This window comes from Microchirus variegatus (genome assembly GCF_963457635.1).
Source record: "Microchirus variegatus genome assembly, chromosome: 17".
NCBI lineage: Eukaryota > Metazoa > Chordata > Actinopteri > Pleuronectiformes > Soleidae > Microchirus > Microchirus variegatus.
This window is the reverse complement of record NC_139818.1, coordinates 24,600,001-24,613,824: the sequence shown is the minus strand read 5'-3', so window position 1 is coordinate 24,613,824 and position 13,824 is coordinate 24,600,001. Positions and strand designations below refer to the sequence as shown.

General features: G+C 42.8%; 1 protein-coding gene across 1 annotated transcript in view; it reads right to left on the bottom strand.

Moving 5' to 3' along the window:
• Positions 1–13,443, bottom strand: part of fam20cb (FAM20C golgi associated secretory pathway kinase b) — a gene marked incomplete at its 3' end in the record, with an annotated part of 76,334 nt that extends 62,891 nt beyond the window's left edge. Inside the window, exons 1-3 of the mRNA XM_083903537.1 lie at positions 12,746–13,443; positions 10,952–11,127; positions 3,377–3,455 (exon numbers count right to left, since the gene is read on the bottom strand). Coding sequence (XP_083759663.1) covers positions 3,377–3,455; positions 10,952–11,127; positions 12,746–13,323 — 833 coding nt within the window. The 5' untranslated portion in view covers positions 13,324–13,443. The remainder of the gene's footprint in view (positions 1–3,376; positions 3,456–10,951; positions 11,128–12,745) is intronic.
• Between the last annotated feature and the right edge of the window lie 381 nt (positions 13,444–13,824).

Genomic DNA, 13,824 nt, shown 5'->3' with positions numbered 1-13,824 from the left:
CCACGTGAACAAACACACCACATTTTGGAGTCATAAGTATGTTTGGACTCATAATTGGACGATTCTTCTTTACGACCTTAGCGCGAGTTAGCCAAAGTTTACAGGGAGGAATTTACACTACGGTATACGGACAAAATTAAGCTAGGTATTGAATTCAGGTGTTTCAATGAAGGACAAACCATAACACTTCAGCAGACCAAGATATTTTTGGACAATGCTTTGCTTCCAACTTTGTTTTGCAACAGTTTGAGGAAGGTCCTTTTTCTATTCCCAGTCCCAGTTCACAAAGGACTGCAAGGACGGACTATAAAGACATGGTTTGACTTTGAGTTTGGTGTGGAAGACCTTGACTGACCTGGAACAGAGCCCTGACCTCAACCCCAACCCCAACCCCAATGAGGACCTTTGGGATGAACTGGAACAGAGATTGTGAGCCAGGACACAAACACCCATAAATACACTATATTACGTCATTACTGTCCCTGGTGGTCAGGGTTCCCAATGCTCTTTATTTGCTTTAAAGCGACACAATGCAGGGTTTCAACCTTCAAACGATGTCTCCAGGATTATCTTGATGGTACACCAACTGTTGACGCCTGAGCAGGTCTACATCGCCTACATTGGCACCGTGGAACTTCTGAATTTGGGGCGATGCCACAAAAACAACCACAACATTTTACTTTACGGCACATGTCACAGTCACGTTCAGTTGTCCTAATACGTCGAAATATAAAACAAGCAGCATATGATGGTCTGAAGACGAGGTCTAGCTCCACCCTGACTCCACCATTATACTCCGGCACCCCAAGAGAAGGGTGCCAAAAATGGACTGGTTAGGGCTGGTTATTTTGGTACTAATCCTAATGGGAATGCAAAATAAAATGCATACCATACCACACCAGAGTGTTCCACTCACGGCTTTAGACGTCACTAATTATTACACAGTGGGCACTTTAAAGTCAAGCTCATTCAAGCAAGAGGGATTGAACCCCCAACCCCCCCTTCCTCCACCACTCCGCCCATTCTCTCTTGCCATTTTGGGGATTATCAAAATATCACAGCAGCTCTGACAAGCACAACTGTCAGCCAACAGATTTACATCCAAACCCATCGCCCCGTGCCTTTTCTCGGGAAAAATGTCATTTCACATTTTCTGTCCGGCTTCAAATTCCAGGCAGTGCAGCAGAGATAATCTCTGGATTTTGACTCGTGTATTGACAACACCCTCAGCTCCTAATCTGTCTGTACCTCAGCATCTCCTCCGGTCCGCTCACCTCCTCCCCTCACACCCTCATCCTCTTGGTTCCCTTCTCTTCCCAGTCTGTCAGGATGATTTCAGGCTTGTTGCGTCTGGCCAGACTTCATGTGGTTCATCCGCTGAAGCAGTAATTACAACTGTCGCTGAATGGCTTTTTTACTCCCACGAAAAAAAAAAAAAAAAAAAAACCCTCACTACCTATCATCCACAGGCTTAACCCAGCCTCTCCACGCTGACACACAGGGGCAACGCAACAGCGTGATGTGGAAAACCATTAACCCCGCAATTTAATTACAATCACCATAACAAAGGACGGGTGACATTTAAATCCGCCAATCGAGGAGGGATTAGGAGCAAAGAGCCCTTCTTTTGGGACGTCTTATCTTCCTAAATATGACAGTGTGGATAAAGAGAATGTGAATTAATTAAATATTTCACAGTTTATACCAGGGCAGTTCTTTTTTTTTTTTAACACTGGGACGACTTAATGATTTCTATGAATTCTACAAAGATACATAACAAGGTGTCTCTTAAGCTCTTGTGAGACATTTGTATGGTCGTACGTTCAGAATAAGGTTTGACGATAAAGGTTTAAAACTGGAGAAAGAATAGGGTAAAAGACAGATGTAGAAGAGACTAAGAACCAAGTAAAAAATTTGTTTTTTAGGACTCCATAAGAAGGCAGAAACAAAACATTATGGACGACGAAACACCGCTGCTAACTTGTGATATTCAAGGGAAATTTGATTAAAAACACAAGACATCAGCATTTAAAAGTAAAAAATCAAGAATCAAAGTGTATGCTGATGACACACTAAAATAAAGCTGATAATCCCTGGTCTTTATTCTCTATAAATTCTGTAGCAGCGCTGCTTTTTACAACACGAAACTAGCATTTGTGTCACTTTCAAAACTCCAAAAACTCTCCACTGCTGCTTCAAACTGCACATTTAATTGTGTTGTTTTGCAACTTAAGTGTTAGAAATCCTTCCCGTTCAGATTTACCAAAGTAACAGCTGTAGATCAGACATAAACAGGAACAGGAAATGAGCGACTGGAGAAAGAATAAGGTAAAAGACAGAGGTAGAAGAGACTAAGAACGGGGTAAAAAAGGTGGTTTATAAAACGGGAGAAAAGAAACATTATGGATGACGAAACAGCGCTGCTAACTTGTGATATTCAAGGAAAATTAGATTCAAAACACAAGACTGAACGAACAATGTAGCAGCATTTGAAAGTAAAAAACAAGAATCAAAGTGTATGCTGATGACACCTTAAATAAAGATGATAATCCCTGGACTTTAAATTCTGAACCAGCACTGCTTTTTCCAACAGGAAACTAGCGTTTATGTCACTTTCAAAACTCCATCTGCTCACTCAAACTGCAAATTTAATTGTGTTATTTTGCAACTTAAGTGTTAGAAATCCTTCCCGTTCAGATTTACCAAAGTAACAGCTGTAGATCAGATATCCAGATTTGGGTTCGGACGCTGAAAATATCCCGTAATTGAGGATGTAAATGTCAACATTTCATATAGTTCATAAAAGATAAGGAAAGCAAATTGTACATGTATCTCGATCTGTACGATCAGCCTGTGAGCATCGTTGACCAAACATTTAGCTGATAAGACATTTCAACCTCGTCAAAACATGGAAATCCGATCAAACGAAGGATTCATAAAGAGACGCGGTGGCGACAAAGGCGACTGACAGACACATTCTGCAGCTTTGAAAGCCTCGTGAGGCGACCTAACTCGTCCTGACTCGTCAAGATGTTTGGCTCTGACGCAGCAGAAAGATGTCGGCCTTCAGTCGCATATCAAGACTGCGGCGAAATGAAAGCAATTTGATACGGGCAGAGGCGAGGACGACGAGGAAATGAGACGGATGTTGTGATGAGAATGAGTAAAGCAAGTCATTTGAAGTATAAAAAAAAATAAAAAAAATAAAAATGCAGGGCTGATGTTTCATGCTGAAACAGCTCGTGAAGGTCTGACAAGATATTAAAAAGTGCATCTGACACAGAAAACGCTGCCCATTCCAGCGGCAAGATGCGAGCGAGCAGTTTAACCAGAGCAACATTTAGCAAAAACGCTTAAAAAACACAAAAACACTTACTTCATGGGTTTGAACAGAGCCTGGCCGTAGTTCTGGAAGGTCATGATGAGCTTCAGCTGAGTTCCTCCAGACTTCATCGCTGTCGTAGGAACAAACACAAAACACTGACGTTAATCACTTTAAAGAAAACAAATGTTAGCATAGGCTACAAATATTAAATATTTTACTTTTACACTGAAGAAATCTCATCTTGAAGTCTTAATTTGCTTCTGGGCATAATTCTGTTTCAGTTTCACAAACATTTGGCCAGTTTAGCTTGCTAGTTAGCAGCTAGTTGGCCTATAGCTAACCTATATTCTAAAACAGCCACACTATAGCTTGTTTAAGCTAATTAATGAAGCGGTTTCACTGCTAGTTTTAAGTTCACATTTGCTTAGCTTAGCATTCTTTTGCTTTCAGACAGTGATAATTAGCTTGCGGTTTCCCACATTCCCAAAACCATTATGTGATGTTTTTAAACAAAACAACCACCTTAACCTAAAGAAAAACGTTTGCAATAATTTCAAACAAAGAAAACCTCAACATCTTAACTCCCCTTTCTGAAAACAATGCTCATGTTTTCTTGCTAGCTAAGTGTTTAAAGTCAAGTGAGTCATTGTGTGTGTGTCTCCAGGCACTTTAGCTAAAGTCAGCACGGTTAATATGTTTGTTTTTTTACTAAAAGACAAAAACAACATTGGAAAATACATTTAAATAATAATGTTTGTCGTGTAGCGTCGGCATGCTAACACTGTCAGACAGCAGATATTGATCTAAACCAAATATTATAACATTTTACTCTAATATTATAAGCTCCACTCAATTTTATGTTGTTCAACTAATCAATGAAGTGTTTAATCATTTCACACAGTAAGAGCCACTTTATTAGGTACACCTGTTCAACTGTCTGTTAATGAAAATATCAGTGTATTTAATTATGTTAACATGGTAAAGAGCTTCTGGAGAAGAAGAAATGTGAATTTAGCGACTGCGAAGGTCGTAGTCGTTTTTCACAAACTGCTGATCTACTGGGAATCGAACCGACAACCACACAACGATAAAATGGGATAAACTGAAGTGAGCTGCCTCATTTACAGTTTTGTAAGGCAACGTTAATTACTGCACTTACTTATATTTCAAGCAACTTTTCATGGTAAAGTTGGTATTATGGTCTGTGTTTATATAGAGCTTTTCTAGTCTTGGTGAGCTGCCTTACACTACAGTTTTCACCCATTCACATGCTGCAACATGGGGTTAAACTCCTCACTTTATATATACTTTTACTTCAAAAACTACATTTTGTATCAGAAAATTACATTGTGATTAGCGCTGGGCACTAGGTTAACGCATGTTAACGCATGATGCGTTTCCATGACGACTGACCAGAAAAAGACGCCCGTGACGTCATGTTTACGTGCCGCGACATCGGAGTACAGGCACAGTTTACCAGTCAGCTCCGTTAGCTGCGTTAGCCCCTTTTTAGCGCCGGTTAGCGCTCCTAGAGTCGAACTGGAGCGGTCTGTTAATTAAACGGAAAAGAGCAGCGCTAACAAATAACTAGCGTACCTGTGTACTGCGTATGTGTGCCTCTGTTTTTAAAGTTTAGCGTTACTTTAGAGACTCATTTTAACAAATCGGGAGTCACGTTAACATGACGTCGCAGGCGTCATTGAAGCGCGTCATGCGTTAACGCACCCAGCACTAATTTTGATACTTAAGTACAATAAATGTCATATACTTTAGCTTAAGTAATATTGACTTCAACGCCTACAAAAGTAATTTTCTGGTCACATACTTGTACTTGTATTCGAAAAAGTATCCGTTTAAAGGTACTTTATATACGAGACTGCTTATTTACATTTTATGGACATGTCGGGCGTCAGTGCTGCTGCCTGAAACATTCGTTTTACTTCTGCCACACACAACAGTTCACCGTTACATTATGTAACCCTGTGTGTGTGTGTGTGTGTGTGTGTGTGTGTGTGTGTGTGTGTGTGTGTGTGTGTGTGTGTGTGTGCGTGCGTGCGTGCGTACGTGTGTGCATGCGTGCGTGCGTGTGTGTGTGTGTGTGTGTGTGTGTGTGTGTGCTCTGAATGGACTCAGTGCTGATGTCACAGTGTTTGTTCGACAGCAGAGGAGACTGAACGGGTGAAGGACAGACAGTGTGTTTTCGTCTGTTTCTCTGCTGTGTACTTGTCCTGTGTGTGTGTGTGTGTGTGTGTGTGTGTGTGTGTGTGTGTGTGTGTGTGTGTGTGTGTGTGTTCTTGTACTTGCAGCATACTGAGGACCAGTGAGGGTTTTTAACCAACAAAGTGAGGACATTTTGACCCGGTCCTGACTTTGTTTTCATTGAAATCACTTCCTTAAGTTGTAAACATGCTAAACTGCTGTTTTTAACAGATTTAGCTCCTCAATTTGGTACAAAAACCCGTTTTCCAGCCGTGGTGTTTCACACACTTTGTGCTCTGGGGCTCCACCCGCAGACATTTTATGGTACTGCACCCAGTAGCTCTTTATAGATGTCATTCATGAAGTAGATATTTGTAATTGTGTTGCTTTATAAAGTATAAATGCTGGTCCTCTCTTTGTCAGCACTTTTACCCGGTCCTCAGTATGCAGCAAGTACAAGAATGTGTGTGTGTCCTTCTGCCCTTTTTTTAGACACAGTCTAAAGTCACTCGCGGGACGAGGCCGAGCTGAAACAATCTCTGTCTGTGTGTGTTTTCGTGTGTTTTTCTTTCCCTACAGCTGATCGATTGGAGGCGGTGTTTTGGTGGCCTTTCTCCAAAGAACAACCTCCCCGCGATCAATTCTCTCATTTATTTCTACATATGGGAATAGAGAGGACAAGCTAAATGTTTACAGAGAAAACAAAAATTACAAGAGGAAGGATCAATGTCCGCCTGAGCTCACCTGCTGCTGTGTGTGTGTGTGTGTGTGTGCATGTGCAGACAGAGACGTATGAAATAAAGGCAAATATAACTGTAATTGCCGGGTGCTTGTGCTTCTGGAAGTGGCTGAAAAACAAGGACCGTGAAAACAAAGTTTCAACCTCCAGTCGCAGAACGCAAACCATGTTGGTCAAGACTTCACGACACAAGAATGTTAACCTCTGTCTTTTTTTGGGGCCTCGCGCTGGAGCCATGGACGTTAAAGAGATAGTTCAGGGTGAAGCAGCTCTGAAAAGCACGTATGAACAGCTTTAGTGTGTTATATCTTCAGAATATAACGGTGTTTTCTGACCTTTGTGTCACGTTGTCTCCCTGCACCAAACCCCATAGAGAAAATCAGAGATCCACTGCTGCCTTTGTCACTGAGTTAATTTGATGTTATTTAGTGACTTTGGTATTTGAAATCTTCACTTTGATTCACTGGAGTGACACAAACTTGCCAAACACGAACAGCTGCACTGTCCCCATGAGCTAAAAATGCAGATTTTCTCTATGGGGTTTGGTGTGTGTGGGGGAAATGAGGTTTAACAAACTCGCATTTCCAGCCAAAAAAACTGGAATTCAGGCCCCGTCCCAATACCTCCCCCTTAAGGAGTGGCTTCCCTATGGAATTGGGACGCCACTATATGCAAATTAGCGTAGTGAACGTAACGTAACGAACGTGCTAACCTACGTCACATGTCAACAATTCTACCGGTGGAGCGTGCTACTATTGTCATTCAGGAAAAAATGACGGCGGCTTCAGCTGTTGTGTTGCCAAAACTACCCAGATAGTAGCAGAGCTAGCTAGCGGCTATTTGCCGAGTGCTTTGAGCGCATGTAGCGCTACATGAAGGGAACTCTGTGAATAGCCGCTAGCTAGCTAGTTAGCTAGCTGCTTTCATAAATCGTCAGTTATTTTCTGACATTAGTGTTCAAAGCTTGGTCCTTTGGATGTATATCAAACCAACATATTTGCGAAAATATATTAAATATTATATCTATATTATATTATTATTAAAATCAGCCAGGTCGCTGAATTCGCAAAGCATCATGGGTAATTTCACATTCCACTTTGTTTTAAGCCTGCATCAGAGCTCACTACATTTTGAGGGTTGATTAATAGGGTAAAATCACACTCCCCCTTGCAAAATCTAGGGTTAGGGGAGGTATTGGGACGTGGCCTTAAAGCAGCAGACTTACTCCTAAGGCGTCTCAGACTAAAGCAGGTGTACATCTGTGTTTGCAGGCATGATCACACTGGTTCCATAGGAGCGGGAACATTACTAGAGCATGCGTCAGTACCTCATACAACCACACTCCTCATTATTACATAATTTATCGCATGTGGCACTTTTTTGCAGCGCTCTGCCTTCATCGATGAATATCGCTCAGAAGAGATTATAGTGCAAAATACAGTCAGATCCTTAGGTCGGGATAATAAGCGACTGCTGTTGGCTTCCATTGGTATTCAGCCTCAGGCCTGCGTTAAAGCTCTGTAATTACCGAGCCACCATGTATTTATCTGGCTGCAGACGCTGAGAACTGCTTCCTCTATCCACCCAGGGCGAGAGAGCAGAAAGAGAGGAAAATCTGGAGTGAACCTTCTTCAGCGGGAAAAGACAGAAAATAAAAGAATGAGAAAGTCTTCCTGTAGTGACCAGGCAAGCACAGGTGCTACTTTTAATCCCGCTCCCAGATAAGTGTTTAATCTTAGCTTCAGGCGGAGTTACACTTTTTTTTCCTCGTTGGCAGATAAATCTAAAAAAATCAGAGATGACTTTTTTTTTTTACAGCCAGGGTAAGATGGGAAACCTTGACTCGACGAGCACTCTTGGAATGTGGGAGCCAAAAAAAAAGAATCAGAAATAGATTCAGTGTCAGAGATCCACCTGAACCTGCAGCACAGGCTCTGCTTCGGCTTTTTTCTAGATTTACTCTGTCAGACGTGGACATTTGATACGAATCGAACACGCGATGGAGCAGGAGTCGCTCGCTGGTTGGCGTGTGATCTGAATCCAGAGCAGCTGCGTTCTTCTTCTTCTTCTTCTTCTTCTTCTTCTTCTTCTTCTTCTTCTTCTTCTTCTCTCTGACGCGACGTGACACTTGTTATTCCGTCAGTCTCGTGATGCAGATCGGTGTCGGCGCTGTCGGACGATGGCCTGCAGCCGACTGAGATCTTCATGCATATGCACGTGTGACATCAGTGTCAGGTCCATCACCTCTGCAGGCCTCACTCTTAACGTCTCTAAAATGATACCAATCTCTTCTGACTTTAGTTTAACACAGAGAGGTGAAGCTAAAGTAAATATTGTCAGAGCCTCTCAGGGATTTTTTTAGTCCACGTCTAAAATCATTAGCGTACCATGTCAGGACAGTTTACAACGACTTTTACCTTGGGTTAAAACGATCCAGGGCAAATTCCCAAAGGTAAAACTAATCCAGTGTGAAATGTCGCACACACACATACTGGCCTACTGTCTTTACTGGGTTTGCGGTACCTCTGCGTTTATACAGGATGTTAACGTAAATTCGTCGGTATCAAACTTCCTGTTGAATAAACACGTAGAGGAGTGAAAGTTTCACGTTTCTAATCGCAGTTTTACGACAGAGTGCCGCTCTCTGTCGCCCTCTTTGTCTATCAGTGGAAACAGCAGCCTCACAGCAGGACTCTACCACAGTTCCTCTTGTTTAGGAAATTATTTAACGTAAATGGCAGATATTTTCTGTGCGTGTGTTTTCACATCGAGGTAATACACGTTTTGAGGATTAAAGACGTCTTAGCGGAAGGATTTTATATCGTCGTAGCATTTTTGGAAGAGTTAAGCTAACGATGGCTCCAGTGTGTAATGGAGGCATATTTACACGAGAAGAGAAACTGCTCAGTCTTTACTTCACATATAGAATAATTACGCACACATATATACACACACACATATATATACACGTATATATACATATATATAATACATTTAGGAACCTTTCTATAAAGGTTCTACCTGGAGCCAAAAAGGGTTCTCCTATGAGGACAAGCCAAAAAACTTTATATGGTTCTTTTTAGCACTTTTATTTCTAAGAGTGTGAAGCAGAGAAGGAATCTCCCTCAGGGAATAAAATACAAAATACTAAGTGCAGTCTTCAGTAAAAAAGTCCAACATTGCTGGTGCTCTTCAGTGTTCACCGTCACTGAGTCTGTTTGTGTTGCACAGACGTCAACGTACGACAAACAATGACGGCAAAGTTGCCAAACTTGACCGACATCAGGTGTCTTTAGTCACAACTCCAAACTTACTCAAGCAGGCCGAAAACCCTGTTGCGCTTGTATTAAAACACACTCCCTGCTCGTGTGGATACATGCCTGTTTCTTGTGTAAAGTGAGTCACACAGATCTGCATCTCCACCCCAGTGAACACACACTTTTAGGATTGTGCTGAAAAAGGACATTTAGTCCGTCCAACATCTTTTTCCCTCCTTTTAACAGCATGTTTTCTCGCTAATTAAGTGACTGTAAAAAAAACATGTTTTTTACAGTCATAAAAATAGCTTTAATGAATCATCTGTGAGAGCGCACAGAAGATACGATAAGGTTCAAGTCTTTGTAATTGGATAACAATTTAAATTGGGAGGGGAAATAAAGAAGGAGCTGAATTTAAGAGATTGTTATCATGGCTGTTATTCTCCATTATCGTACCTGGAGAGGAGACTGAGCGTATTCACTGACTGTGTCTATAGGAGCAGGGAAAACAGTATAAAAGTAGACAAAATGAGCTCATGCTGCTTTATATAGTTTTCACATGGCTGTAAAACTCGGCATTGTGGGGTTTTTTTGTCTCACAATGAAACAAAGGAATGTGATCATGTGACGAGCAGGAAGTGGGTCGAAATGGTTAAAGTCCCTGTAAATACAGAAATTCTTCTCTTTATACATTATAGGTATACATATATATAGAACCATTGAAAAACACTTTCTTCAGGAAATGAAAGGGTTTTTCAGAAGCAAATGGTTCCAGGTAGAACCTCAGCCCTTGCAGAAGAACCCTTTTGGAACCCTTATTTTTTAGAGTGTACTTAGGAGCAACAGGCGGCCACTGAGCAACACCCTGGGGACCAATGGGGGTTGAGGTACCTTCCTAAGGGGTACGTACACCAACCAAACTGGCAACCCTCTGGTCAACAAGCCATGTTCCCTAACCCGCTTGGCCGTGGTGTTTTGGGTCTTTTAGGATTTTAAATGATGAAAAGGATGAAGCTTCTATTTTCAAATCTATCGAGTAACGGAATGATTTTCTCACCAATGTCAGCCAAAGCTAAGCTGTAGGTGTGTGTGTGTGTGTAGACATTGCCAGATTGTCTGTTATGAAGTTCAAAACACACACACACAGCAGCGTCGCTCCAGGCTGCTTAGTTTGGCCTTAAACACATTTTTATATATATATATATATATATGTATATATATATGTATATATATATACATATATATATATATATATATATATGTATATATATATACACTTAATCAGCTTCACCTGTTCATACTTTATTAACCCCAGAGAGACTTTGAGTGCATCACTGTTTACATTCTGCTCTGAATGCTGATTGGCTGCACTGTATGTCGACTAACTGCAAAATAGCAACGAGTAATAGAGTAATAGAGTCCGTGACTCACCCACACTGGTGATCCTCTGGTTGACCAGGTCCTTGAGCAGGGCATCGATGACCGGGTTGTGTCGCGAGTACAGCTCGTAGCGGTTAATCCCAATGTGGAAGCGGAGCCAGTTTGGATAAGACTCGGCCGTCAGCTCTCCTGTGGGGGTGAACTCGTCCACGGTGCCTTCTGCGTTCCTGGGAGAGACGAGAGAGAGACGAGAGTGAGACGGGAGTGAGACGGGAGTGAGACGGGAGTGAGGCGGGAGTGAGACGGGAGTGAGACGAGAGCGACAGGAGTGAGACGAGTATGAGATGAGAGAGACGGGAGTTAGATGAGAGAGACGAGAGTGAGACGGGAGTGAGACAAGAGTGACAGGCGTGAGACGAGTATGAGATGAGAGAGACAGGAGTGAGACAAGAGTGAAACAAGAGTGAGACGAGAGAGAGGGAGTGAGACGAGAGTGAATGAGAGTGAGAGGGGAGTGAGACGAGAGTGAGACGGGAGTGAGACGAGAGTGAGACGGGAGTGAGACGAGAGAGACAAGAGTGAGACAAGAGTGAGACGGGAGTGAGATGAGAGAGACAGGAGTGAGACAGGAAAGATGGGGAGTGAGACGGGAGTGAGACGAGAGAGATGGGGAGTGAGATGGGAGTGAGACAGGAGTGAGACAGGAGTGAGACGCAGAGGACAGTCAGGACGTAGAATCACACATCTGTGATTTCACAGGACTGAATCAGAAACAGCTCCGTCCTGATACAAGTCATTTTTTCCCCATTTTTCTGATTCCACACGGTCACAACCAGACAATTGAAAAACAACAAAATCATCAGAGTGTAAATAAAAACAAATATTCTGCTCTAACAGAGCGGGATATTTTTTAGAGACTGTGCTCAGCGAGTCAATCATTTCAAATCTCAGGTTTTTGGATCACTTTTCTGTTCCTCAGTGATTTTTGACAGATATTTGTATTATTTATAACTAGAAATGAAGCAAAGTGTTGAGATGATGGAGAAACAATAAACAAGGGATGATTCACGACCATTGGCGATTGGCGGCAAAGTATTAGTTCGCGCCAAAATATCATTTTTGGTCAATTATGGTCTTGATCTATACTCGTTTTTATCTACATAATATTTGTCTCTCACAGATCTGCACAAATATCACACAGTGATCATTCTTAAATATGTTTTTTTTCACATGAAAATGAGAATAATGACGTAAAAATGAATATTCCCTTTGATATCGCGAACCATATCGCAATCGCAATTACATGTTTATTCAAAATCGGTCAGCACTAATACTGATATAATCACCTTATATATAATATCCACCAATATCTCTCCAATAAAGTCATTTTTGCTCCAACTGTAGAACAAATAACTTACTTAAATAAAGACGAAATAAACATTTTTACTCATATTTCTTAAGTTTTTAAGAGTATAATAGTTGCGATCATATTTTTAGTTCATAACAATGAGAACGGACTTAAATAAAACCATAAAAAGTATGACAAAGTGAAGAGAGTGTGAACTTCAGCCGAGGCCACTCACTTCCCTACATCTTCACCAAAGTCCTTCATCCCCAAAACAGATAAATGTATTCATTTAATCCTAAATTGGGGATTTTTTTTATTTTATCACAACAGTGAAGGTGGATTAGTGTTAAAGTGAGTCGTCTTTTAAAGCAGCAGAAGGTCTAGGATTCGATTCTGGAGCTGGCAGCGAGTGAATGTGTGTGAATGAGTGAGTGAATAATGTGAACACAGAGTTTTAAAACACTTCTGATTTTCCACAAAGCGTCACATTTCTTTACCATGACTGATCCTCTGCTGCTTTGGGGTCAAATCTGATGTCTGTGTTGACGTTGAACAGCGTGTCCTCGTCCGTCAGTGGAGGCACAGAGCGCTTATATAAGGGATGGTCGTACAGAGACAACAGCCTTGACCCTCTGACGGCAGCGTTCTTGGTGACAGCTGCGTCCTGGATGAACTGTCTCTTCCTGTCACCGCGCAGCCCCTGCTGCTGCTGCTGCTGCTGCTGCTGCTGCTGCTGCTGATCCACGCTCCTGACCGGCTGCGTTCTGTCGCCAACACCCGGGATCCTCTCCAGGGAGTGGGAGGAGACGTTGGAGCTGGGCTCGTTGCTGAAGTCCTGGAGGATCCGCAGCGTGTGCTTGTTAGGCCAGCCCTGCTTCCCCCAGCTCTGGGGCTCCTCGCTCGGCGTGTGCGGGCAGGAGCAGCCGCCGCCACCACCACCGCCTCCTCCTCCTCCTCCTGCGGCGCCGTGTCTCTCCAGCTTGGGCAGCAGGTCGATCATGATGTGCATGGAGCAGGCGATGAGGAACACCATGAGGATCAGGACGCGGAACTTGCGCAGCAGGATCATCTTCATGGTCCCGCGCTTGAGCAGATGCGAGTACTTGCTGCAGATGATGAGCACGCAGATGAAGAGACTGACTACATCGCCGATGATGTGGATCAGACTGGACGCCAAACGCACCAGATACACATTAAACACGGAGGAGCCATCTTCACTTGCCGTCTTGAGGAAAGGATTCAGTGTTCGTCTTTGGTGTGCTCGGCATCAGAGCCCCCCCGCCCCCCTCCAGAGGCGCACAATCATCCGCAAGTGTCCAGGTAACGCAGGGATCGAGTCAGCGCTCGGTTTGCGCAGGGAACATCCTCCTGATCCTGGTCCTGGTCCTGGTCCTGGTTCTGTCCGCGAGGCTCCAGATGTTTCAAAACAGTAGATTCCAGTGTGCGCGAGGGGGAAAAGATGAGTGCGTGCAGGAGGTCGGAGCGCGCGCATGCATGGGTGTCACCGTCCGACCTCAGCTGAAGAAGAAGAAGAAGACAAAAGTGCAGATCTTCACGTTAAAAATGCGTTTCAGTT